Source organism: Tachysurus fulvidraco, chromosome 12, assembly GCF_022655615.1.
Source record: "Tachysurus fulvidraco isolate hzauxx_2018 chromosome 12, HZAU_PFXX_2.0, whole genome shotgun sequence".
Taxonomy (NCBI): domain Eukaryota; kingdom Metazoa; phylum Chordata; class Actinopteri; order Siluriformes; family Bagridae; genus Tachysurus; species Tachysurus fulvidraco.
Window position 1 is genome coordinate 12,699,279 of NC_062529.1, and position 27,186 is coordinate 12,726,464.

Consider the following 27,186-nt stretch of genomic DNA (forward strand, 5'->3'; position numbering starts at 1 on the left):
TTTCTTCCCTCAAGCAATCCATCTGAGGAACAGTTAACACCATGGAACACACAACACCTAATATTTGTACTATGTATACCTCAATTGCACATTTCATACTTGCACTCTGTACATACATGCATACATATTGTCTAAATGTTTACTGTTTACTTCGATTGCACATTTCACAATTGCACATTTGTACATACAAATTGTATATATTGTATACTTCAATTGCACATTTCTCACACTTGCAAATTTGTCCATACAAATTGTCTATATTTGTATATGTATATTTCATATGTATATTCAAACTGCACATTTCACACCTTTAAATGTGTACATACAATTTCATCTATACTGCATATGTCATTCTGTTACACTGTGGAGCTTATGTCATTAAAAACAAATTCTTCGCCTGTGAAAACATGCCTGGCAATAAAGCTGATTCTGATTCTGGATAACCTTTTGTTTTATGTTTTTGTTCTGTAAAGCTGCTTTAAGACAATGTCAGTTGTAAAAAGCACTATACAAATAAATATGAATTGAATTGAATAATAACATGCAGCAAGATGGATTAAGTGTCCTAAGGTATGAATGATTCTGTAAATGTGTTTGTACTGCCATGGATTGGAAACCACTGTCCCTGGGAAAGGCTCATTCCCAAAGGATAAGGGTTGGAGACTGTAACAGCGGGTTAATAGTCCAAAGTAAGGTTTTGGAAGGGGATATGTATTATATAGATAATTTATATTATAGATAATGTATTATATAATGTATTATATTGGCAATGTATTATAGATTATGTATTATATTGATAATGTAGTACATATATAATGTATTATATTGACATTTTGGTGCAAGGGTCAAATGTCCACAAACATTTGGACATACAGGGTGAAATACTGTACAGATTTGAAGACAGACCACCTTGTTAGCCGGTTTGGGACGTAGCCACTGTGTATTTAGCTGATAATCACTTAATAAATAGACGAGTGCTAGGACGAGCACAAACGCCACGGATATCCCGGCGCTAGGACCGCGCAGCCGTTTCCACAGTGCAGTTCTCTCAGTCCAGTGAGCGCGGAGGCTGGGAACCTCTGTGCTGCGCGAGGCATCTCCACACTTCAGCCTCATAATAATTAGAAGCGCTTGATCAGGATCGGACACGCACCATAACGCGCTGAAGCTCCAAAAGCACTGCTCCTTATGGACACTCATCATGCGCAGGATTAGGGCCAACGCCATCGCCATCCTGACCGTCGCTTGGATTCTGGGCACCTTTTATTACCTGTGGCAGGACAACAAGCCGCGCGCGAGCCCTTCTTCAGCGTCTCATGCGCGCGCCGTGGGCGCTAAAAGCCGCGGGCCAAAACCCGCCGCCTCGGGACGAGTGGACATACGGCGAGACGACAGGACTCTTCCACTCATAGTAAGGGGACGAGTGGATAGCGACAGGGCTTAACTTTACCGCATTGCTTTAATTAAGCCGCGAGCTGCAGTGTGTGTGTGTGTGTGTGTGTGTGTGTGTGTGTGTGTGTGTGTGTGTGTGTGTGTGTGTGTGTGTGTGTGTGTGTGTGTGTGTGTGTGTTGCATCTCGATCACAATGTTAGTGACAATACACAGCTCGGGATGTGTGGTTGCATCGCACCAGCTTCAGTCGCTGTGGAGAGATGATGCTCATAATTGCAGCCTTTACAAATCGGTGTCCAGGCTGGAAATTATTTAGAGTTTAATGATGAGAGCATTGTGTAAAGCTGCAGGTTCAAGTATTTATTGGGTGCTCTTGTTTTCTCCATCCTATCTAGACGTATACATTTGGGGCAATCTTCATTGTTGTGATGGTGGATCAGGGAAATGTTCCTCTGGGTTTCTGCTCATGTATTATGATTTCCCAGCACTGGATTTTGTCATAGTTAGTTTAGATGTGATAGTCAGGAATCGCATGCATCATGCATATCTCCAATACAACTGATCAACAGTTTTTAACAAACAATTTAAATGGAAAATGGCCTGGATGTACATGCATCTAAAATCAGGGTTAATGTTGTCTGGATCTCTTGATTCAGGTTTGACTAATATAAAATTTTCATGTGATGAACATGTGTGATCCTGCAGATTCTGCATTAAACATACAGCATAAGTTGTCTTATAGCCTGCTGCTGTTGGAACTCCAGTATTTTGCATAAGTTGATGCTTGCAGAGTGTTGGCTTGGGTGCTGTGAGAAGTCAGAAGTGGATCAGTACCTGGTATCTGTGTGTGTTGAAAATGTAAAAGAGTTGGGTTTGTGCACCATCAAACTCAGTTGTCAGTAAGTCATTCTTCGTGACAATTTTCAAATCTCAGTTTAGCTCAAGCTGCTAAATTTATAATGTGGTTCATTTCTAGCCACAAAATTAAAACTACAACCAAACCCGATATTAGCTAATCGAACAGACTTCAGTTTTAAAATAACACTCCACCTGACCCTCCCAATTTAGACATAGCTTATTAGATCAGCATGCAAATTTGTACACAGGCCAATCTGTTTGATGTTTGGTTTGCTTATAACTAGATATGATCAGTTGTATAGAGATTTGAAAATAGCTGAAGTTCTTGGTTTAGAGATTTAAGTAGCCAAGATGTGTGTAAGCTACAGAGACACAACTGTTTAGTCTGCGCTTGACAGTTGGATGCCAAATTCATCAGGTGTAGAAAAAGAAACAGTTTACTGAAAAAATGTTTACACTGTCTATTTACTGACATTATCATAAACCCAGATGACCAGTGAGCTTTTAGTTTATAGGGTTTTTTTTTTGTTTTTGTTTTTTTGTTTTTTTTTAGTGACAGAATGATTACAGGATCATCTTTTTTATACATTCAATTCAATTAAAATTTATTTGTATAGTGCTTTTTACAATTGACATTGTCTTAAAGCAGCTTTACGGAACAAAACATAAAACAAAAGGTTATTATAAAGAATAATATAAAGATTAATATAATACAAAAATACAAGATCAGTATTAGATATATTTAAATATGTTTGTATTTATCCCGGGAGCACAGTGGCTTAGAGGTTAGCACGTTTGCCTCACACCTCCAGGGTTGGGGGTTCGATGGGTGTGGAGTTTGCATGTTCTCCCCGTGCCTCGGGGGTTTCCTCCCCCGGTCCAAAGACATGCATGGTAGGTTGATTGGCATCTCTGGAAAATTGTCCGAGTGAATGAGAGTGTGTGTGCCCTGCGATGGGTTGGCACTCCGTCCAGGGTGTATCCTGCCTTGTTGCCCGATGACGCCTGACGCCGATGACGCACAGGCTCCCCGTGACCCAAGGTAGTTCGGATAAGTGGTAGAAAATGAATGAGAGAGTGTATTTATCCCAACTGAACAAGTCTGAGGTGACTCAGGTGACTGTGGTAGACAGTCATAAACAAAATGTTGATATAAAGAATAATATAAAGATTATAATACAAAAAATATTATATGTTTTTATCCCCATTGAGCAAGTGTATATATATATATATATATATATATATATATATATATATATATATATATATATATATATATATATAATATATATATATATATATATACACCTGTGTGTGTGTGTGTGTGTGTGTGTGTGTGTGTGTGTGTGTGTGTATTGTATACACACATGGGTAGACCAGGAATGCAATATCTAATTCACATCACCTGTGAAATTCTTTCAATCCCTGCCAAAAGAATTCAGTAGTTTAAATGAAGATAGTTGTTATGTCTGTTTGTGAAAGGGAAACAGGGAGAGAGAGAAATTTGTACTGAATCCTGTCTCACTGCCACATCCTTGAGCTCCATAGCAACAGAGCAGCTCTCTCTCCACACCGTAAGCTGCACTCCATTGAGACTTAATGTCCCCAGCTCAACATGACAAAGAAAATCAATTAGTCAAGCATATGCTGTTGATGTGTGTCATGTACATTGAAATACCCTCACTGTCCACTTTTTTCCACCGTTCACCTGCTAATTTATGCAGTTATCTAGTCAGCTATCCTGTGGCAGCAGTGCAGTGTGTATTTGCTTTGAGTATTTCAGAAACTGCTGATTTACTGCCTGGGATTTTCACACACAACAGTCTATAGTGTTTACACCGAATTGTGTGTTACGTTGAAACATTGAGTGAGCAACAGTTCTGTGGTTGGAAAATCCTTGTTGAAAAGAGGAATACGAGAGATTCCTGAGCTGTAGATGACCTACCCGCTGAGGTATTCCCATGTATTTCACTATAGAAATATATAAACCTCTATTAATATTGTATATAAAATGACACCAGTGCAATGTAAACTGTGCAGTGGTAAATAACGGTCATGGGATCTCCTGGAATATCAGATTTCCACTCTAAGCCTCAAGCAGTTTATCAAACCAATAAAGGAATAGAATGTTCCAAATACTGCATTGTCTCTGAGGATGAACCTCATGGATACAAGTATTATATAATAGTATTACCATACAATGATGGTTATACTATTGCTGGTAATATTATTGCTGATTTCATAATTATTAGACAAGATACAAATGTTAATAACACACACCTACTTCAGAAGAGCTTCATACTGTCCTAATACAGGTTCATAATATGAGAGTGGATTGTCTTTGTGCAGCTATTGACTTAGGATGAGGTTAGTGTCCATGCTGTGCATCACCCAGTCTTGCCATGTGACTTCATTCGGAGCTGTGATCCAGATCAGCATGTCATCTTGTTTAATATGATCTGTGTTCACACGAGCCAAAACAGCACTTGTAGCACACCATCCTTCTCCCTCTTTAGCCTGCTGCTTTGATATCTGATCTGCCTTTTTAGATTTGGCATTGCATGCATTGCCCTTAAAATAAGATGAAATGGCTTTTACTTACGATCCTTTACCAGCTGTTCTATTCTAAAGGACACTCTTAGAAGCTGTCTGGTTTATGGCCTCTGGTTTACAGGATTGTGTTGGTTGATTGCCAGCAAAGTGAGATTTTGTCCTTGTGCTGGAGCTTTCTAATACCCACCTCCCCTCCCCTCTCCACAGCATTTCATTTGATTTTCAATTTCAGTGCAAACTAATCTGGTAAGATGTTTTATTAGATTTGTGACTCTTTGCTGAGTGTTGACTTTGGATTTTGGAAGGCTTCTTGCATACTGTTGGGGAAAGCATGCATCAAAATGGTCACCGTTGTGTCTCTTTATCCTCTTAATGCTTAACATGTTTAGAGTAGATTGATGTTTTTCATATATTTGTTTATTTGTTAATATTAAATTTAAATGACTTGTACTTGTTTTTTTAATTAGCTGTTTGCTCTTGGCACTGCTCACTCCAGTGCAATTTTTGCATTTAAACTGATTTAATAATGCTGTATTGCATCCAATTTGAATTAATCCTCCACTAAGACTTATTGTGTTTTTGACTAAGTTTTGGAATTTGCTCTTGGGTCATGATGTGTATTTTAGGTTGAACGATGGAATAAAGTTAGGAGTCTAGATTTGAGAACGCTCCTGCTCTACTTCATTTGATTTAGAGGTGAAGCTTGTTGTCTTTCCTACGTGTTGAGGCTTAGATGTTGTTATTGCATCGAACGAGATTTCTTTTATGAAAAGTACATTTAAGAGCCTAGAGATCTACAGATGTGCAGGCGTGCGTAAGGGATCTCTGGAAATATTTCATCGTAGAATGTGGCTTAATTACAAAAGTGATTCACACAGGGAGTTTTTATGGAGTAAAATAATTTTCTCCAGAGGTTTTACCCCTGAGGGTTTTTTTTTTTTTTGTGAGGCATTACAGTATAAATTCAGGATCAGGAATCAAGATTTAACTTCATACTTTCCTTAAATCAGTCTAGTCTCTCTAGTGGCCTCTTTTCTCACAGGATCGAATCATCTATCATTTAAAGCTCTCATACAGTAAAACTCACTCTATCATCTCAGAATTTCAAGGGACCAGGTGTTCTTTACCCAAATTAATTCACGGTAAGTGAAAGTTGTCAGAACAGTGAATGCTTGCAGTCTGACTGTGCTTCTATTATCTGACAGTGCAGATGGCACAGGAATATGGGCAGATGCATCTCATTATAACTATTTTTGTACACATGCAGCATTACACATTTGCATAAACATTAAAAAACGAAAATCTGCATTTAGAACATTACTGCACTAGCCATTCTGTTTAGCAGTTTGTACACACATATGAGATACGGTGCATTTAACTCTGTGCAGATGTGTTTTCTGGAACTGACATTCTAAGATACATCAGTATCTTAGAAGAAAGATGAGACACCATATGTGGAGACGATGTTTGTGTTCCAGTGATGCGCAGATCAGATGCACGGATTCTGCCAGCCCTTTGTAAATGTCTATTTGTTTATGATTTGTGGGATTATGTATCAAAAGAATGACATTTTTGGGTTTTTGTTCCTCAGTAATGGAAAGTGAGATCATAGAGTTTGGAAACTCGTGTGTATGCTGAGCTTTTCCTGACATTGTTAACGCAACCTCTCCGTGTTTCTCAATCACTCTTTCTTACCGTTTGCACACACTTTTGGTGCTTTTTGGTGTTTTTATCTGCCAGCGTATCAGTCATTCCCGACCATTCACTTTTTGACTTCAACTTCTTGTGCCACGAGCCAATCAGAAAATTTATATAGTGATATTATTACTATTGCTGAAGAGTGCACTAACATATGCTAATATGTCAAAAACACAAAATTACAATTCCCCTATAATTCGATTCTGTAACTTCAAATGGGAAAGCAGTGCCATCAGAATGATGAATGGAGTGCTTTAATATGTGAAATCTTCAGCTTAATGAGTCACTAACATGAAAATGGGAAGATTTAAATTGAAGCTTGTTTTTTTAAGCCAGAGAATCTGAAACAGAGATTACTCACACATAGGCTACACATACAGTTTGTGCTGTTAATGAGATCCTACTGCAGCTGCTCCCATCTGCCTACTAATGATGCAGATATTCAGTTTTCCGTGAAAGGTTAAAACTTAAAGCGGCCTTGCAGATGGTGTCAGGAAATCATGCTTTTGAATTATTTTTATATCAGAAATATAGACTTGTTCCAGGGCTGCCTTTAACTTAACATTGTTTACTTCTGTTACTGATGTAGTATTTACTACACTACATGAATTGTCATTCGCAGGACAAGGAGAAAAACAGGAATAAGAATGATCTCAGTTGTTATGATGTTTTGGCTAAACCTAATAAATCACATTTCTAAATGTACATTTAAAACAATTATTTCAATAAAAAAATAAAAGAAATTGTGTTATATTTCAGTGCCTCCTTAGTTTCTGGTACAATTTTATTTTATTTATTTCCCACAAAGTGTCATCTAACAAATACTACTTGAGTTAATAAGGTTTTGGAATAGTTCGTGACATGTCCGTGAGGATCAATAATGAGAAATCTTTTGTTTTCACAGTCTTTGTTGTTCTCGCTCATTATCTCTCTTCCTTCCTCTGTCACTCTATCCCCCTCTCTCTTCCTCTATATTTTAGGTGACCCATCCTCCACGAGGTGAGCAGCAGGCTCAGTTGTTGGGCAGCTTTGATGAGAAAGCCTATTTAGCTAGTAAGCAGCTGAAAGCAGGAGAGGATCCGTACAAAGAGCATGCTTTCAACCTGCAGGAGAGCGACAGACTGGGAAGTGAAAGGGCCATCAGAGACACACGACACTACAGGTACCCTACATGTACTCATATACAAATTCACATCAAATGGCAAGACCTTGATCACACAGTCATAACACCGAAAACAGATACACACAAAACACATGCACAAATGATCAGTGCTGTTTGTAGAATCATGTAGAGCTAAAATATCAATGTTCTGTTTATTAAATATATATTTACATTGTATATATTAAATATTATTCAATTAATAAATATTCTAATTACTGTTAAGTGCAAGATGCATGGGGGGAAAAAGGTGAACAATAGATTTAACAAAAAATAAAATTACAGATATAAGGTTACGGTGTATGACTATGTTTTGTAACAAGACAACAATCAAAGTAACTTGTTGAAATAAAAAAAAAAACTTTTCCTATTTATAATATTTTAATAATATTACAAATATGAATATAATTTTTTGGACTGATGGATGCAAGTATAGATGGATGGATGGATGGGTGGGCGGGTGTGTAGGTAGGTAGGTAGGTAGGTAGATAGGTAGGTAGGTAGGTAGGTTGATTGATTGATTGATTGATTTCTATACCTCTGACAAAGCATGATTCTGTAACCCATGAGAGCCAGCGATAGTTAAATGTTGGTGCATAGTCTTTTTATTAAGGCTTTTTTTTTTAAAAACTGGACATGGATATCAACTGCTTATTCAAACTCAGAGCAAGAAGGTAGGCTGTGTTGAACAAAAATATGTAAAAATACATGATTAGGAGCTGGAAAATATCTGAGTAAGACATATGAGTGTAAGAGATATGAGAGCAGTATCTGGGGGGAAATAGGAAGGAAACGGAAGACTTATACATTTCAGGTACAAACAGAGGTATGTTTTCAGGTACAATCACATGTTTGCTATCTTTCAGGTGTGCATCAGTGACATTTGACCCTGACCTGCCCTCCACCAGCATCATCATCACCTTCCACAATGAAGCTCGCTCCACCCTCTTGCGCACCATTAAAAGGCAATAGTAATAAATTCAAACAGCCCACTGTTAATAAGATCTTGTTCCAGTACAGCATGTTAGTGGTGCTACGTTCAAATATATTTATAATATTTGTTCTTGTCTGCTTTAGTGTACTTATCCGAAGTCCACCCCATCTAATCCAAGAAATTATTCTTGTGGATGACTTCAGCTCTGACCGTAAGTTTTTTTTTACTTCGTGCTCTTGCTCACACATACATACACACACACACACACACACACACACACACATACTCCGATGGATATTCTAAAGTGATTACATTTTTTATCTTCACTTTCAGTGTAATACTGTACTTTTATTTAACAGATTCCTAAGTGGATGAATGAATGTCACAATTTCAAACAGAATATAAATCGCATGAACTCTCCTGTAGTCAGGGAACAAATAAAGAATTTTTATGAAAGACAGCATGTTTAAGACCCTACAGAGTATATTTACACATACCAATATGGACAGATAACTGCTGCAATGAATTAACCGGGATGTCTCAGAGCAGCTATAGGAAAGCAGGAATATAACAGCCATCTATTTCTCCTGTTAGTCATGGAGAATAAAACAAGCTCAATCATCTGAGCTGAGCTGAATTATCAATGTAATTGTTTTCACATGGTACCAAAGTGGTGTTATTAGCTGGCAGTCAACATTTTTCTGTTTTACAGATAATAAACAAGCCTGAGGATTTCACTGTGTGTCACTTTCTAAACTGCTTACCCGCCTCACACACTCAAATACACTCGGGTATAGGAAGAGTTTATTTCAGGCCTTTATTGCAGGGTTTTATTGCAACAAATTTAGTACATGCTGTATGTATATTTTTATGTGTTGTCTGATTGAGTGGGTGTTTGTTTATTTATATTCAGTTATGCTTACAAATGGTCCAGAAGGCTGTTATTGCTAATTTGGCTCTATTCACTGCTCAGATAAGCAGCCAGGCTGGATGTGTTAGTAAAATTTTATCTGCCAGGTCTTGTGCATGTAAGCACTCATTTTTTTAATATTTGCAGTATTTATTCGGTGTGAGTTTACACCCTTGGGCAGGTTTGAGCACAACCATTTCACGTAAGGTTGGGTTAAATTACCAAATCAAAGATGAATCACGGGAGTGATTTGATATCAGTGAGCACATGACTGAACATGTGAACTGTTAAAACTACACGTGAGATACTGTACAAAACGAGGGAATAAACTGCATATAGACAATTGTTTCATACTGGAATTTCTACAAATGATTTGTTTACCATCTCTATCATCAGCATATTGCAGACCAATACATTAAAAAACTTTTATGTCATTGTCTATAGAAATATACAGTATGTATAATTCAAAATATATTTTAGTGGGGTTTTTTTAACGTTTGTAATGATTTCTTAAACTAGATTCTGTAAACATCATATTGTAGAATGACTAATGTAGTTAGACTAATGTTGCTCATGTAGAACTCACACAATGTATAATTGAATATAGACCCTGGTAAAGGGTGTTTGTATGCTGTCAGGATTTTAACCCACTTTTAATTCCTGTTAAGTCTAGTCTTAATCCAGCTGCCTAATCTCCTGCTGCATAAACATACAGTACATGCCACTTGTACAGAGTTCTACAGGCAACTCAATGGGCTTAGACTTTAGGAATGTTGACACATTCACCCTTTACCTGTGCCCTCCTTTTTCCATTTCTGACTCAGTTTCTTTGTTTTATGTCAGTCTACTTAATGGACGTGATATCACTGTCTCTGTGTTTATACAGTATCCTTTTTCCAGTCTGCTGTTTCTTAGTGTTTGCAGCTAAGTCTGGATGTCTCTTGTTCCATCTGAAACACATATTTATAAAAATGGAGACTAAGCTGTAGAAGATACAAATCTATTGAAACAGAGGTGCGTGGTGTAAAGTGTAGCTGTCAGGCATTATGCAGCATCTGTCCGTGTGTGTGCATGTATGATTGACTTTTGCCTTCAGTGGTGATCCAGAGTTTACTCCTCCCCCTCACCATCTGTCTGTTGTCCTCACTGTGTTAGGAGTGACATTAAACACTTAACGTCCCTGTTGCTTGCTCTCGCCCCCACACATTATGCAGAGGACGAGTGAAGAAAGCCCTGTATCCTGAGAGCAGTCTCGCCTGATCAGGAGCCTGAGGGCAGTTTTCATTTTTTACCTCTATTCTCTCAAAGGCCACGGTCAGAGACCAGTCATTAAAATCATTACATAATCACTGCAATAAAATATTTAAGATAATCATGATTATTTGACGATGGTAATGTTACCACCTCACAACCCCAGGATCCCCGGTTCAAGTAAAATTCAATTCTGTTTTATTTGTATAGCTTTTATTTAACAGTGGACATTCTAACAAAGCAAAACATGGAAATGTATACTTATCACTAATTAGCAAACCAGAGGCAAGGAAAAATGACCTCCCACCACCTTAAAAACATGACTGTAAGTGTATTAGCTACTTGAAACTGTGCTCAAGTATGTACAAGTTTGACTGAGTTGAACTGGCAGCCCATCCATGGTGTATTCACATCACACAGCACACAGCCAGTGTCCTGGGATAGGCTCCAGATCCACTGCCACCCTGGCTATAAAAAGATGAACGAATGAATAAATGAATGAAAGACACTTAAAAGTTATTAACAAATCATAAATGTCATAAATCCTTAGCAACTATAACAATTATTCTCAATTAATAAATCCCTGAAGCAGTGTATTTTTTTAGCATGTTTACAAATTAATGTGTACATTTCACAAAACTCAGCTATGACAGCATTTATATACTGTATACAGTTTCGCGGTTCAAGTTTAGCGGCCTCAGTGCATCGCTGAGTTTTCAAAAATATTCATCGAAAAATAAAAATAAAAACGATTTCCCAGGATGCCTCTCTCAGAGGCTTTGTACATACCCACGGACACTCAGACAAGGCACATGATTGGTTCCCGGCGCGAGATCTGAGCTGATTGGCTGTGCATCATCGAATCCTCTCCCAGCTTCTTCCCTTGTTGTATCTCGCCACTCTCGTTCACGCTGTCAACTGTCTCACGTATTGTGTTCGAAATTAACTTTTTGTTAAGCCCTTACAATGCCTCCTAAGTGCCGTGCCCCTGCGAAAGATTCCTCTAGTGAGCCCAAGAGGAAGAGGAAGATGATGACCATCAGTGAAAAGGTCAAACAGGGCCAATCCTACTTCATGGATTTTCACCTATCGTGAGGGGTTCCTGGTCCCCATTAACCGCGATAAACGCGGGATCACTGTGTGATCATATTTATGACAATACTATATGCTCTAACTTACCCACCTTTGCTGTCTCATCCAAATACAATTTCCATTTCACAAGGATTTTCTGTTTCGAGTTCAGCATGAAACTATGCATCAGGGTTTTTTTGCACTCTGGTTTGTCCTTTTTGCTTCATTCTTTGGTCTGTTTTTATTTAAGTTCTTTTTACGTTTGCCTATTTTGTGTTATTTGCTTCAGGTTAACATCTTTAATAAGCCATCATGTTTATCACTCATACACCTTGTCTTATTAACATCTTTAATAAGCCATCGTGTTTATTTTATCACTCATACACTTTGTCCAGTCTTATCCAAACCTGACAATGTTGTAGATGACAAGATTTTACCAGAATATTACATTATTTATTGGTGTTTTTGCTATGGCACATATTTTAATAATGGATTTTTAATCACACTTATCTGTAGTTTAATTACTTTCCTAGGGCTTGTTTATTTCAGAACAGTTTAGCATATGAAAAAATAGAAACATTGATCTCATAATCTAGACCATGTCTGTATTGGTAGCATTATGTTAACGTGAGATTGTTTTTTTTTTTTTTTTTTAAAAAACAAGTCAAGCATTTAGAAACAGTTGCTCTGACTTAATGAGTTTTGAAGCATAATTCATGTTTATAAAGACTGATATCACATTCATTAATTTGGATATGAAAATGGGAATGGAATCTGTTATAGCCATCTGAAGCTGTACATCTCATACTGTGTTTGTTTAATTGATTGTTTATATGAATTTTTAAAACACAGAATTCATGCAATTATTTTTTATACATTTCACTACATAAATACAAACACAAACAAATACATTTAGGGATAGGATGCATATGTGAGCTGCATACATGTACCAGCTGTAGGGGATGAGTTTATCGGTGTGTGTGTTTTCTCTGTAATCTGATGTCCTTTTTTCATTAGCTGAGGACTGCCAGCTGCTCTCCCAGATCCCCAAAGTGCGCTGCCTCAGAAATGAGCGGCGAGAGGGTGAGTGTTCAGAGCTCAACATGTTCTACCTCTAGCCTGAAGATCATATCCAACTCTTTTCTAACCAGCATAAAAATTTGATAGAGTCAATTGTGTCAGATTTTTTTTTACCTTTTACCTTTTTTTGAACTATAGAAATAATGAGCCTTATTTTCAATGAGCATTTTCAAAAAAAACTAATAACATCCAGTTTTCCACTGTGAACATTTTGGCATTGGCACCAGTAATGTCATTCTGAAACGAAATAATTCAGTGTTAATCAGTAAATCTGAAATTCTGCCTGCAGCTCTGCATGTAAGGTGTCTCGCCATTCTTGATTATCAGTAGAAATGTAGAAGGCCGTAACTGGATCAGTGTGTTTGGCCTTTCGATCAGCTGGCATTTGTTGTTCTAAGCTGAAATCTTGGCAAATTGGTGAAATTAGCAAGAATGTACTGAGCTCCATCAGAGTGGAAGTGATAGGCACAGGAATATTTGTCCTGACTTTAAACCTCCTAAACTCACTCTCATAATTACACATATTTCCAATAGCTTTTACTGTTGTTTGTGATTTACAGGATTTATGGAAATATTTGCATTAGAATGAATGGCTGAAAAATAAGCTGTTCATTAAAAGTTTTGTTTAGCATCAAGTAAAATATTTATCTTTTTGAATACAAAAGCACGCTTTCATTACATTACAAGTGGTTGAGCAGTAGATGTTTTGTGAATGTTCTAAGACATGCCCTTTGAAGAAATGTTGTTTTGTGCATTGGGCAGGTTTGATCAGGTCTCGGGTGAGGGGAGCCAGCGCTGCTTCAGCTTCTATACTCACCTTTCTGGACAGCCACTGTGAGGTGAACACAGACTGGCTCCAGCCAATGATTCGGAGAGTCAGAGAGGTAAGCACAAAGATATTTAGTCTGTTTTGCCCATGTTGGGTGAGTGTGTGTGTGGGATGAAATAATTCGGAAACCAACACACACACACACACACACACAGGCTCACACACTGTTGCGTAACTGTGACACATGATAGCTCTTTGTCCTTTTGTGTGTTAAGAGTCATTTATAATTCACAAATGGCATCAGTCCAGTAAGAATTTTGCAATACTTCCTGAGACAGAGAGAGAGGTCAGTCTCATACAGTTGCTTAGCCTATGGCATTCCCCTCCTTTATGAAAGTTAACTAAATCACCAGGAGACCATTATCCTATCCAGTCTTGTTCTCTAAGAGAATAGCTAAGGCATTCAAAGCATCCAGCATACACTTTCTTCTTTTTCAGTGCATCTCAATAGTAATTTCATTCTTTTGACAATTTATCACATTTTAATGATCTCCTCCACCCTGCAGTTAGACTGCCTCTTTAATAAACATGCACAGTGGAGGAGACTCCTCCCGTATCATATATCGCTTCACTTTATTTTTTTTTCCATTTTGTAACATCACACATAGTTCACTGTAGCGGGTGCAGGACTACAAATCAGCACACACACAACTGCACTGAGTGTTGCGTGTGTGTAAATCTTAGCTTGTGTATAGTATACCTCACAAATGTGATTACAGTACAGATCCGTTTGAGGGATTATGAGTATTAAACCCTTGTGAACTGTGTTGTCACGCATGTGTTAAGGTGCTGGAGCTCTGCTGTGCTTGTCCTGATCAATCAGATCATTGTAAATCTGCTGCAGGCCAGGCCCTGGGAAGAATTAATGTGGCTCTGAACCAAAAGAAAGTTAATGATCCATACAGAAAGACATGTTCTCCAGAGTCTGTCAGCAGAACTGTTAACACAGTGTCTGATGGAAAGATGTTTTACCTAAGATCTTAGCACGAATACGTACTGAAAAAGAGAGAGAGAGAGAGAGAGAGAGAGAGAGAGAGAGTCATCAAAAAGAAAAGCATCCTTTTAAAAAGTGGAAGGTATCATTTATAATGAAGAACAGAGCAAGCCAGTAAGAGTATAAGAGACAGACCGATCTTATCAGCATTTACTCATATCTGTATGAATACCAGACTAAAACATTTACTGTACCGAGAAAGTAATTCAGAAAGTAATAAAAGAAATAATACTTTACTTTAGAAGTCTAATGGAAAAAGATTTGCTGAACACTTTTTGTTTTTCGAATTTGAATTCAGTCTTAGATTTTTGGCACTGATGGAATGAAGACTTGCATTTCTAAAAGCATGTACCACCCACAGAATAACACATTGTGTTTATTTTAATGAATAAAACCAAAGTCTGTTTCTTTTCACATCAATTCATTATTTTATCAAATCAGTTCAATTAAAATGCATGTATTAAATTTGTGAAAGACAAACAGATACCACTTACTAAGTCTGAATAATGAGTACATAATTTTTTTTATCTCAGTTAATATAGCATCTCAATAATAATGATATCAATAATTACTAAAATAAAACATAATAACCAGAACATTCCTTTTTTTTTTTTTTGAGAATGACAGCTGTTTTCATGCTTTTCTCATTTGCATAATGAACACTAGCAATGTTTCCAGGTATTTGTTTTATGTTTGTACTGTGCATTGAACAGTTCATCAGTGACTCGCACCACCTTTAATCATTGTTAGACTGTTTCACTGGTTTTTGGAGTCGCTAAGCATCGATGAATCAGTGCAGCGATTAACATCATTTACATCTACATTCATTTACATATCGCTTTCTTTGCATATGATATCATTGACACTGCTTTAGTTTGCATTTTAGTTTGTCGAAACAGTACAGAGAAGAAGACTCCTGCATTTTTTATTCGCACATAAAATGCAAATGTTGTGGGCAGAGAATAATTTGTGGAAGAAAATGCAGGCGTATTTCTTTACACTACAGTATAACTGATACATTTGTGAGTGTGGAGACATAAAGGGTTCCTGAGCTCCTTGTTTTCTTTTATTCAGAGAGCTTCATTAATTGAAAGTAAATCAATATTCGCTGCTGCTGTGGTGCAGCTTTGTCCCTGTGCTGTCTCAAAATCCCTCATAGTTATACACTGAGTTCAGCTGGTTAAGACAGCTTACTAAGAACTACAATATACTATAATTGAAAAGACTTGTTGCCTTTATCATTCACTAATAACAGCAATCCAATTCAGGAGTTCCCTTTTTTATTTATATATAATATGATTCAGTGTTTGGACACTAATTAAGCATTTATCATACCTAGTTTTTAATTGATTGTTACATACTGATAAGCTAACATTTAGTAATACAGTTATATATTAGTATATAAACTGTTTAAACCCCTATAGACAGATGATAATTTAACTGACAATCCTGAATAATTACATATAATGAGCTCAGAGGTTTCCAGTCAGACATACTGTATGTTATAATTAACAACCCACTGTGCGCTGTGAATCTGTTGATATGTATAAAAATACAGAGCAAATCCGATTGACTTTAGTATGAGATCAAGATTACAAGAGAAAAAGATTAAAGTGACTTTGACAGAGGTTTCATGTGACATCTGTATTTAGATCTACATACATGAAAGATCTATGTATTATCTGAAGGCATACATTAAGTGACTATGATTCTCATGTGATATGTAAAGAAAAAGCAACTGGCTCAGTCTACCCACTACACAGAAAGATATTATAGAAGAACTACAGTGCAAAAACTTTCCTTATAAAGAAACATGTACATTCAAGCGTTCAATAGGGCACATACCAAAGAACAGTACTTTCAGGACCATGGACAGATCAAGACATGACCAATGTCCATGAAGCTCCAAAATGGTGGTTGGCCTTCATCATTTAAACAGAAGTCTACTTGGTGACATATCATTAGTGCTGTCCTGGAAACGGATGACAGATATGCTTTGACATCTCCTACACTCTTGTTAGCATCCTGCCAACAAGGGTGTTAATGATGAAGTATTACATATCAAACCTTAGAGCTCTGAAAGGCAGTAATGGCAGCAAACTTACTTTTTGTTTACCTCTCACTTGTGTGATGAATGTGATGTTCTAGATGAAATGCTTGAACAATGTGTGGTCATGGGTGAGTCAGTGCAACCACCCCCTCAGCAGTATCTCAAGCAATTGCAAAGTTTTGTTGAAACACTGAGATTTATGACTGCTCTATTGCTTCTAGACACATTTTCCATTCTTGGTTGTTGAAGTGAGCTCTAGGTTAGTACATTCATCTCACTGGCACATAAGACAGCAATAAAGATTATAAAAATTATTTGTCTGGAAATTTAGACAGAGAAATCTGACCATTCTTACCAGTTGTCCATCTGCTGAACTTTATTAATGCTTCTATAGTCATAATGGTTTAAAATCATGTGTTCGTCTTGCCACACAGATACTGAATCCAGCCAGATCATAAACAAGCAGTCTTTCTTTCTTGGATATAATAGATAGTGCTGACTATAATAGATATCATCAATCACAGAAGGCATAAGCAATAACTACCTGTCAGCCTGAATACAAACCGTGATTGGCAGTTTGTAATGAAGGGCAATAAAGCTGAAGCATCTTAAGAGCTTATTCACATATACAGGAAAGTCCTTACAACAGATGTCAGTAAGCTCAGTAAAGTTACACCCACCCAAAGGGATTAGAAAGGAACAATTACAGCTCATGTCACCCTTATACGTCAGTAGCTAGCTAATAACTAACCTTTTTGTTCAACAGTTAACTTCTTGACATGCCATCTATTGTTCACTGGTGAAAAGCCTTGACTGTTTTCCACTCAGACATTTTACTAATTGATTACTGGCTGTTTCTGCATCCTCTCAGGATCACACTCGGGTTGTGAGCCCCATTATTGATGTAATCAGCCTGGACAACTTTGCTTACCTGGCAGCTTCTGCTGACCTCAGAGGAGGTGAGGGCAAGATCCATAATCTCAGTACACATAATCACTACAAGCAACAGCGCACAAACAGACATGTTTAGTCATGCATGGAATATACATCTAATGATACTGTATATTCAATTACTTGTTTGCTACTCATTATTCTTCTTAGTCTAATCAATGACAGATGATTTTAGGTTCTTGTTAGTTAACAGGATAATATGTTATTAATAATAAGAATAATAATAATAATAATAATAGGCTGTTAATAATAATGAATAGGTAAGAATGAGTTAAAGCCTGTAGTGACTCCAGTTTGCTCTCTCCCTCTCTGACCACAGGGTTTGACTGGAGTTTACATTTTAAATGGGAGCAGATTCCTATTGAGCAGAAAATGGCCCGGACTGATCCAACTCAGCCAATAAGGTGAATCTCTCAAATCCAGAATGATCCTAATATATTTATCTTATTCCCCATAATAGTATGCAGGATGGAGATAATCATTACCTGGTATACAACACGTGACCTCTATCTTTCAGTCAAATTCACTTTTGAACACAGTTTCCTCCAAGTTACATCATCCAGTTTTAAACAGGTTTCTTTGACCTACAACATTGAATTTGAGTGAGTAAAATCACAAACTATGTACAAAGTAGTGAAGAAAGGCTCAAGTTTTGTTTTCTATATTAAGTATGTTGTCAATAAGAAAAAAGAAAACATTTAAAAGTGTTGCAATTAAATGTACTTATTTGTTAGCATCAACTAATTATATTATCTAGCATTTGGTTAGCATTATAGCATTAGCTTGTTTATAAAGCCTAATGTCCTTCAGTTTTCAGGATGTGGCATTTATATTAAAAATGAACTGCCTGTGTTTCACCAGTGAGACAGTTTACTTGTGTACAGAAATGTGTACAAGTTGCACTTTCAAGTAATAAGGCATTTTTAACACAATTTTTGTCTTACCCTTTTCTCTTCATAATCGCATGAAATTTCTCCCCTAGAAAGTACCTTCAGTAAAGGTTTCAGAAAACAAAGGTCAGGAGCTTTAGATTTAGACTTGATGCGTTTTTATACATTCAGCAAGAAGGTTCAACTTCATATGTATTTGTTTGAAATTAAGAATGCAGTTAGTGTTGGAGTTGTTTTGTCTAAACAATGAACCATAAGAATGTAAGTCATTTGCTTGTTCTCTTTCTCCGTATACACGTGTCTTCACTTCTTTAGGACTCCAGTGATTGCTGGTGGAATATTTGTTATGGACAAGAGTTGGTTCAATCACCTGGGCCAGTATGACACTCACATGGACATTTGGGGTGGTGAAAATTTTGGTGAGTTCACTGAATGCTGTGTCTTCCTGATAAGGTGAACAAAAAGCTCTGTGTAGAGATTAAAAGTAGGTTGCGAGGGTGTAAATTGAACTTTTTATCAAATAGTCTCAAATCTACAATAGTTGTCAATGTCTAGAGCATAGTCAGGGAAACTTAAACAGAGATAATCCATATTCAGGTGGAACACAGGCAAGGGTCAAATCTAGGAAACAGCGATGATGGAAAACAAATGCATGATAAAACAAATACACAATACAGTATACAAACACAGCACTGAACACCTGGAAACAATCAGGAAACAAGGACAGAAGCAGAGACAGAACTAAAAGAGTGTCAAGGATTTGTGTTGGTGTTGGATATTAGTGTAGACTTTTATTGTATAAGGTGCAAATGAATGAAAAAAACAGAGGGCAGACTATGGCAAAGCAACAAACCACACAGAGCATCACATGTTAATGAAAACATACAGGTAATAAGCAATCATCAGAACCTGAGCTCTGTCTCTCTCTGAGAGGGGAAATTTGTGGCATATAGAAATGAGCATAGGATTATTGTGTGGTTGTATAAATTAGGATAAGACCTTTTATAACTGTACTAACAGTAAGAAAAATACTATTTTGGCTTTGTATTTGCTAAAAATGGTTTCCCACAAGGCATTGTCTATAGTGCAATTCAGGGCCAAAGTTCATTCATTCATTTTCTACCGCTTATCCGAACTTCTCGGGTCACGGGGAGCCTGTGCTTATCTCAGGCATCATTGGGCATCAAGGCAGGGCCAAAGTGATTTAAAACAAAATTCCAGTTACCCTCGAAATATCAGATGAGTTGAAACAGAACAAATGAAGCTGACTGTTCTGACTGCGGTGCTTATATCTGATAGCCTTTTGTATCCTATAAACATGTATCTATGAGCATGTGAACAATTTTTTATTTAATATATTTCTGAATCTGTCTTTGAATAGATGTGCATCTGGAAGAGGTGTGTCTGTTCTGTGTAGCTTGATGATATCTCTCCGAGGATATTTCAGTGTTCAATTAATCATCCTACTCTCAAGCCAATGTGAAATTTATTGAAGTCATAAAATATGCAACTGTTCCTTTGTGCCAGGATGGGATAAAGACAAGAAAAGATCAGATTGTGTGTGTGCCGCGTGTGTTTGCACATGTGTATGTGCGCGCATGTGTGTGCACTTGTGTGTGTGTGTGTGTGTGTGTGTTTGTTTATGCACGTGTGTTCGCGCATGTGTGTGCACTTGTGTGTGTGTGTGTTTATGCGCGTGTGTGTGTTTGCATGTGTGTGTACGCACGTGTGTGTGTTTGCGCACGTGTGTATGCGTGTATGTTTGCGCGCATGGGTTTGTTTGCGTGTGTGTCTTTTCGAGTGTGTGTGCGTGTGTGTTTAGAGACCTCTGCTGGCTAAATATCAAAGAACACTGGGAAGGTAAACAAAACAAATCTAAATAATTTTTTTAAATTGCAGAAGCATTTTCTTCTGGCTAAGAGAGAGGGATTAGTACAGGCCCTAGTTTTGTCCCTTGTGTTAAACATATGTAAGGTTAACAGTTTGGGGTTCGATTCCTGTGCTTCAGGCACTTCATGCACTACTCCAGTCCAAAGACATACATTGTAGGATGATTGACATCCCCAAATTGCGCTCTGTGTAAGTGTGTGTAATTGTGCCATGCAACAGATTGCCACCCCATCCAGATTGTCCCATCTTTTGTGCCCCAAGTTCCCTGAAATAGATTCTAGGTTCCCTGCAACCCTGTGGAAGATAAGCAATGCAGAACATGGATGTTGTTTAGGAACGAAAGTGTTGTACATACTTTGCTTCATGTATTTTCCAATACATTTTTTATAGTCACACTCCATCGCATATAGGATTTCCCCAAATTTTTACCTTTCTTTCCCCGATTCCTCCCCTTGTTTCCTCACTGTTATTCTCACTTTCACAGAGCTGTCATTCCGGGTATGGATGTGTGGAGGCAGTCTGGAAATTTTACCCTGTAGCCGCGTCGGCCACGTTTTCAGGAAACGCCACCCTTACGACTTCCCAGAAGGCAATGCTCTCACCTATATCAAGTGAGTTCCGTCTCTTAATCGTATTTACTTTGCTACTGTGTACAGTGAGCTTGCTTTTCAGTGTTTATGTGTGTTAGGAATACACGCAGAGCTGCAGAAGTGTGGATGGATGACTATAAGCAGTACTATTATGCTGCAAGACCTTCTGCTCAGGGAAAGTCCTTTGGGAGGTCAGGCATCTTTTTTGAAAAACAGTTAGTCACCTCTGTTTAAAGTTTACACAGTATTCTACTTAAAATTAAAGTAACCTTATTGGTCTCTTGCCATTTTTCCCCATTTCTTTGCAGTATCGCTGATCGACTGGATCTGAGGAGGAAACTGAACTGTAACTCTTTCCGCTGGTATCTGGAGAATGTGTATCCCGAGCTCAAGTCAGTCTCAAATACCTGTCCATTGTACAGCCTACTAAAGGCTGATATTAGAACAATATTTAGTAACTTAAAAGATAAATGTGATAAAATGTGCACTTCTCTTAAGGATTTGTCATATTGTGTTTGTCAGGATTCCAGAGCAGAAAGGTACATACAGTCTGCTGAAACAGGGAGGACTCTGCCTAGAGAGCTACAACAGAGACACTTTGGGTCTGGCAGAGTGTAAGAGCGGCTCAAATATACCTGCGACACAGGTATGTGTCTGTGTGTGCAAGGGAAAATTTCTTAGACAAAAACTTATTCTCTTAAGAAAAAAAGTGCTTTAAACATAGACAGAAATACAGACGTGGACCTATTTTTCAATGGATCATTTTGTTTTATTCTAGTCAACAGTGTGCTTCCAAATTTTTGACACTAGTTTGAGTAATTTGAGGAATAATTAATTAGGAATAGTTAACTAGAACTAGAATAATTAACTAAGAATAGTTTGAGGAATTTGAGGTTGTTGGAGGAAGAGTTTGACTGTGACCATCAGGTTTAGACAACTCGTTTTTTTAACCTGTTTTCTGTCTCGTCTCGTTTTCCATCAGAAATGGATGCTGGTTGAACCTCAGATTCGCCAACATGACCTATGCTTGACTATCACAGCATTCTCCTCTGGGTCAAAGGTCAGACTGGAGCACTGTAGCCCTAAAGAGTCCAGACAGGTAAGCACATGAGCATCAGGACTACTGCCATTAGTGGTGATGACAAAAGTAACCTAATAAAGCCTAATATGCATAAAAATACATACAAACACACACACACACACACACACACACACATATATGTATATATATATATATATATATATATATATATATACACACATATATGTGTGTGTGTGTGTGTGTGGATATATATATAAATATATGTGTGTGTGTGTGTGTGTGTGTGTTTGTATGTATTTTATATTTATATATATATATATATACATATATGTGTGTGTGTGTGTTTGTATGTAGTGTGTGTATATATATATATATATATATATATATATATATATATATATATATATATATATATATATATATATATAAAATTTATTCACTTTTGGAGAGTGTCCTGCTTGAAGGTTTCTCCATGATTATTCTATTGTGGCCAGCTGTTCTACTATTCTATAAAAAACATATCACAGATATATCAGTCTAGCTTATGCTTCGATCACTTAGTTAGTTTTGGTATAAACACACCAGCAGTAGAAGCTTTAGCAAAAAAGTACAACTTAAGTCAATACACAGAGGTGGTCCGTGTTGCTAAGCAACCAGGCACCCTTCAAAAAAATAATAGTTAATATTGTCATTACATTTCCCATCTGGGGACATTTTCACTCCAGGTTCCTGAATGTTTGTTGTACATTTTTAAAGCTAACCGTTGTTTGTATTCAGCTGAAAACATGGAACCTAACGCCTCAAGTTGCAAATCAGCAACAAATAATTTAAGCATTTCTCTTTGAGCTGTTCAAGCTGTTCTCCTTCCAACCCAGCTGGGGTTGAGCTCATGGAGTTGATCCAAGCCTAATTTATGTCATTAAATTTGGAGCTAATCATATACTGTGTGTGTGTGTGTGTGTGTGTGTGTGTGTGTGTGTGTGTGTGTGTGTGTGTGTGTGTGTGTGTGTGTGTGTGTGTGTTTGTTTCTATCTGTGGCCTTTATTTTCAGCAGTGAATGTGCTTGTATTTTGTATCCCTGATCAGGGTGTGTGGATGAAAACTGAGTGCAAGATATGCTTGAAGCATATGGTTATGATACAATATATTTGCATCATCATACAAGATGCTGTTTTATTTTCAACTGTCCAGTTTCAATAAAAATATGTGCATGCTGTGGCTTGTGTGATTCCATTTCACATCTGCCTCAAGATTGGTCATTCTGAGTTGCTTTTCTGTGCACCACAATAGTTAGAGTAGTTATTTGAGTACCCACAGCCTTCTTGTCAGACTGTTCTCTCATCAAGGCATTTTTTAGGCATACTTTGTCCTTTCTAGAGAATATTGTGTTCAGAAATAATTTTCCACCTTTCCATCTTTCACCTTTAGTTATCAGCATGTTTTGTAGTGAAGCCAGACATCCTGCCCCAAATTCGGTGACCTGACCGGAAAAATCAATATTATCGTATTGAAGTAAAGGCTGAAAATGTATGAAATGTTCTGAACAAGAATATTTGGTTTAAAAAAACTGCTATTTTAAAATATCTGATCCAAAAGTTTAATTAAAGCTGTTCGAAAACACATTACCAATAACACTTACAGTGTAGCCCCACAGATGAATAATAACCCTTTCATTTGTATTGACATGGGAATAAATAGCAGAGGGCAGACAGTATATGTGCTCCTGTATGCTTCAACACTCTAATTATTGAGTCTGTTGCTAAGCAAAAAGGAAAGAACTCCACTTTTGTGCATGGATCATCATTCAGTTTCACATCATTAGTTGCTGTCTTTCTCCAAGCTAATAATTCTCAGTTTATCTAAAGGAACCTCATCCCTCATTCCTCAGATCATTGCACAGGTCTGAGACCCCCCCCCTCCCTCTCACACTAATTGATATTGTGTAACAGAGTCGAAAGTTGAGGCAACTGCTAAGACTGGAGTCAGAGAGTGAAAAAAGACAAAACTTTAAAAACAAAAGGACAGTTAATTAATTTGCTCTTTTTGCGAGGCTTTTTAGAAGACGCCACGAAGAAGTGTACTGTACTCATACATTTTCCTGCACAAGTTACAAAAATGTGACTGCATTCTAATATGAGGTTCCTCTATTAATCTGTAAATTATTAAATAGATTTATGATGTTTATTATTCAAAAAAGTTGACTATTTACCTTGTACTTAGTGCCACCATACAATTATGAATAAATTAAAACCTTCACTGGTTTTTATTTGTTTTTATGCACAGGTCTACAATACAGTGCAAAAGTCTGAGACACACGAAATACATGTTTATTTTAAACCTTCTGCATTAGTGTGTAAGTTAAAAAGGGAGAAAGAGAAGTTCACACCTTGAAAAATAAATCTTAAAGCAGAATATCTGTGGAAAAATTACTGCACCTAAAAGTGTTTTAAATGCAAAGACTTTGTTATGCTTTGGTTTCGTTTTTCCCCGTCTCTCTTACTTACTTTGTATAGATAGAAATGCTAGAAGAATTCTCTGTTTTTCTTGCGTCACTCACAATTAAGATGAACCGGGTAACTGAGCAGCAGTTGAAAATCATTGCCATCAGTAATTAAACGTGTGTTCTTACCATTTTAGGTCATCTTAGGCAGGTTTTACACAGAATCCTCAGCGCAATCAGTCTTCTGATTGCAATGCTCTGGGTTTTCTGTCTCTACAGAGTTCATTACTCAGCTTAACCAAAACCTGCTGTTTCATGTGGCTGCCAAGAAACACACATACAGACTCATGCAGTGTTGTATGCACAGGATATTACAGCATTTATAGATTCTGCTTGGGTGAAACAACACACTAAACACTTACTGGCATTCATGTCTATTCTTCACAATTTATTGCAGTAACAGCATGGTTATAAAATTGTAAACTGCTTTAAAAGGATGATTTCATTCTATATTTGTGCAATGACATCAAGCTGTTTGATTTGACATAATTCTTTTTTTCATGACTGTGTAATCATTTTGAGTTGTACATTATAACTGAGGAGATTTATTATATTTCTGTCTAACAGCGATGGAAGCCCAGAGGACCAGCACTGCAGCACTTGGTCAGCGGTTTGTGTTTGGACAGCCAGCCCCCAGCAGGCCCGCCTGTTATCGCACAGTGCCGCCCCCAGATGGCCAGCCAATCTTGGGAGCCTCAGCTTGTCACCTGACTTTGAGACAGCGGGTTGAAGGAGGGCGAGAGGAAAGGAGTTTTAAAGGGTCGCAGAAGCTTGCTGTGCTTTAGGGCCAAGAAGAACATGTCTGCACGCTGTTATAGATTGATGGTGCTGCTTTGAGACAAGTAAACTACAACCATGTCTAAAAACCACTTTAGCAGCTTTACATCCTCTTCTGTTCTTTTAAATCTGATCTTAAAAAGAGGCCAAAATAACCTGCAGTCTCATGGAAAAATTTATCTTTGCCGTTTCCTTCCATTCAGTCATGTTTAGACCTAGTCGAGGTTTACAACATAATGGGATTGTCCCTGGCTTACAGAAGGTTGTAACATTTAGGTTTTTTTTTCTTTTCCATTTGTGTTGTTTATGGACTCAAAGGGAAAGACTAGTTATGTATATTTATGCCTTTAACTGCCTTTGAGAACAGCCACTGAGCCTCCACCTGTATAATACCATTCCTAACGCTTATTATTAAAGTCAGTGTTTCTCTTAAAACAGCATTATTAAATATTTATCCATTTTGTTCAGCAAAGTCTTAGATAAATGTTTAAAATACAATGCATCAAATGTACATATTTTAAAAGCTGAATTTTTCTTTTTAGGCAAAAGACAGGTTTTAATATGAGCTCTGTGCTTACCGCAGGTTTGAAAAACAGGCTTCACTGAGCTTGCCTGGTTGTAGCCAGCAGGTTGTAGCCTTGATTCATTGTGATCTTTCATCCATGATCAGTGTAAACACTGTTTACTGTGGATACCTGGACACTGAGTGTGGATACCGGGTCTCTGGGTTGGAGAAAGTAGCAAGAAAAGAAATCTCTTCAGAGCTGAAACTTTACCACAGAAGATGAGAATGTAGCAGAATTTGAAAGTATTATGAAGATGTGTATAAATCTGGGCTAACAACTTCATTTAGTCTCATTTTAGATAACTTGCAAGTGCATATAATGATTTACAATTCTGCATGGTACTGTGAAGCACCACAAAAAAGACATTTGTAATGTCACATCCAAAGACCTTGTTTTTGTTTACATTTGTTTGCAATTTTTGTGAATACTATTATAAACCTATTTCTTTGCAATCATGAACAAAACGAGCATTCTTGTAAGTTGAAAAATAAAGTCTATAGCCCAGAAGCTTGAATTTTTACTTACCTTGTAAAGGTGTGGCAAATATTAATTATTATTATTATTATTAGTAGTAGTAGTAGTAGTATTAGTAGTAGTAGTAGTAGTAATGTTGATAATCTTCAGCCACAAGCAAACTGAGGTTATTTTAAAAAGCATTGTTACCCTATATATAGCCAGAAGTAATTATTTAACTTATTATAAAGTTTTTTTTGCAGGAATTATAATTATTCAGTTTGAGTTTTGTATGAATATGAGCTTCAGTTCATTTATTTTAGTGCAGTTCTGTATTTGGCCACTAGGTGGAAAGCTATCTTCAGCAACAGAATATTGATTTCATTTGGTCTGCACTCCATCAGTCACATCAACAGATTCAGATTCCATGCAACATTTTAAAATCTATAAGAAACACCCGTACATGGTGTTGAAATTGTAGTCCCACATGCAATACATGGATAAGTTTATAAGTTTCATTATATTTTCCAAATGTGGCAAACAGTGCTGAAGGTATGTCTGCTTTCAGTGCAATTTATGACTCTGTATATCTTAAACTTTTAGATTTATTCTAACATACTTCTAAATCCCCATAGTCCATCATTTTCCTCACAATTTTACAATATACATCCAGTAAACATCTGCTACCATTGTCCAATAATCCTGGCACTTTGTCACAAGCTGTTTGTTGACACATTGGTATTTAAAG

At 37.1% G+C, this 27,186-nt stretch overlaps 1 protein-coding gene across 1 annotated transcript; it reads left to right on the forward strand.

Moving 5' to 3' along the window:
* Positions 1-990: 990 nt before the first annotated feature.
* galnt16 (UDP-N-acetyl-alpha-D-galactosamine:polypeptide N-acetylgalactosaminyltransferase 16) lies at positions 991-26,492 on the forward strand. Its single transcript, XM_027172902.2, has 15 exons — positions 991-1,411; positions 7,482-7,663; positions 8,527-8,625; positions 8,738-8,805; positions 12,844-12,909; positions 13,669-13,790; positions 17,651-17,738; positions 18,050-18,134; positions 18,936-19,039; positions 20,995-21,121; positions 21,199-21,291; positions 21,409-21,492; positions 21,623-21,746; positions 22,083-22,199; positions 25,210-26,492. The coding sequence occupies exons 1-15, from the start codon at positions 1,202-1,204 to the stop codon at positions 25,351-25,353; spliced, it is 1,713 nt and encodes a 570-aa protein (XP_027028703.1). The 5' UTR covers positions 991-1,201; the 3' UTR covers positions 25,354-26,492.
* Positions 26,493-27,186: the final 694 nt, after the last annotated feature.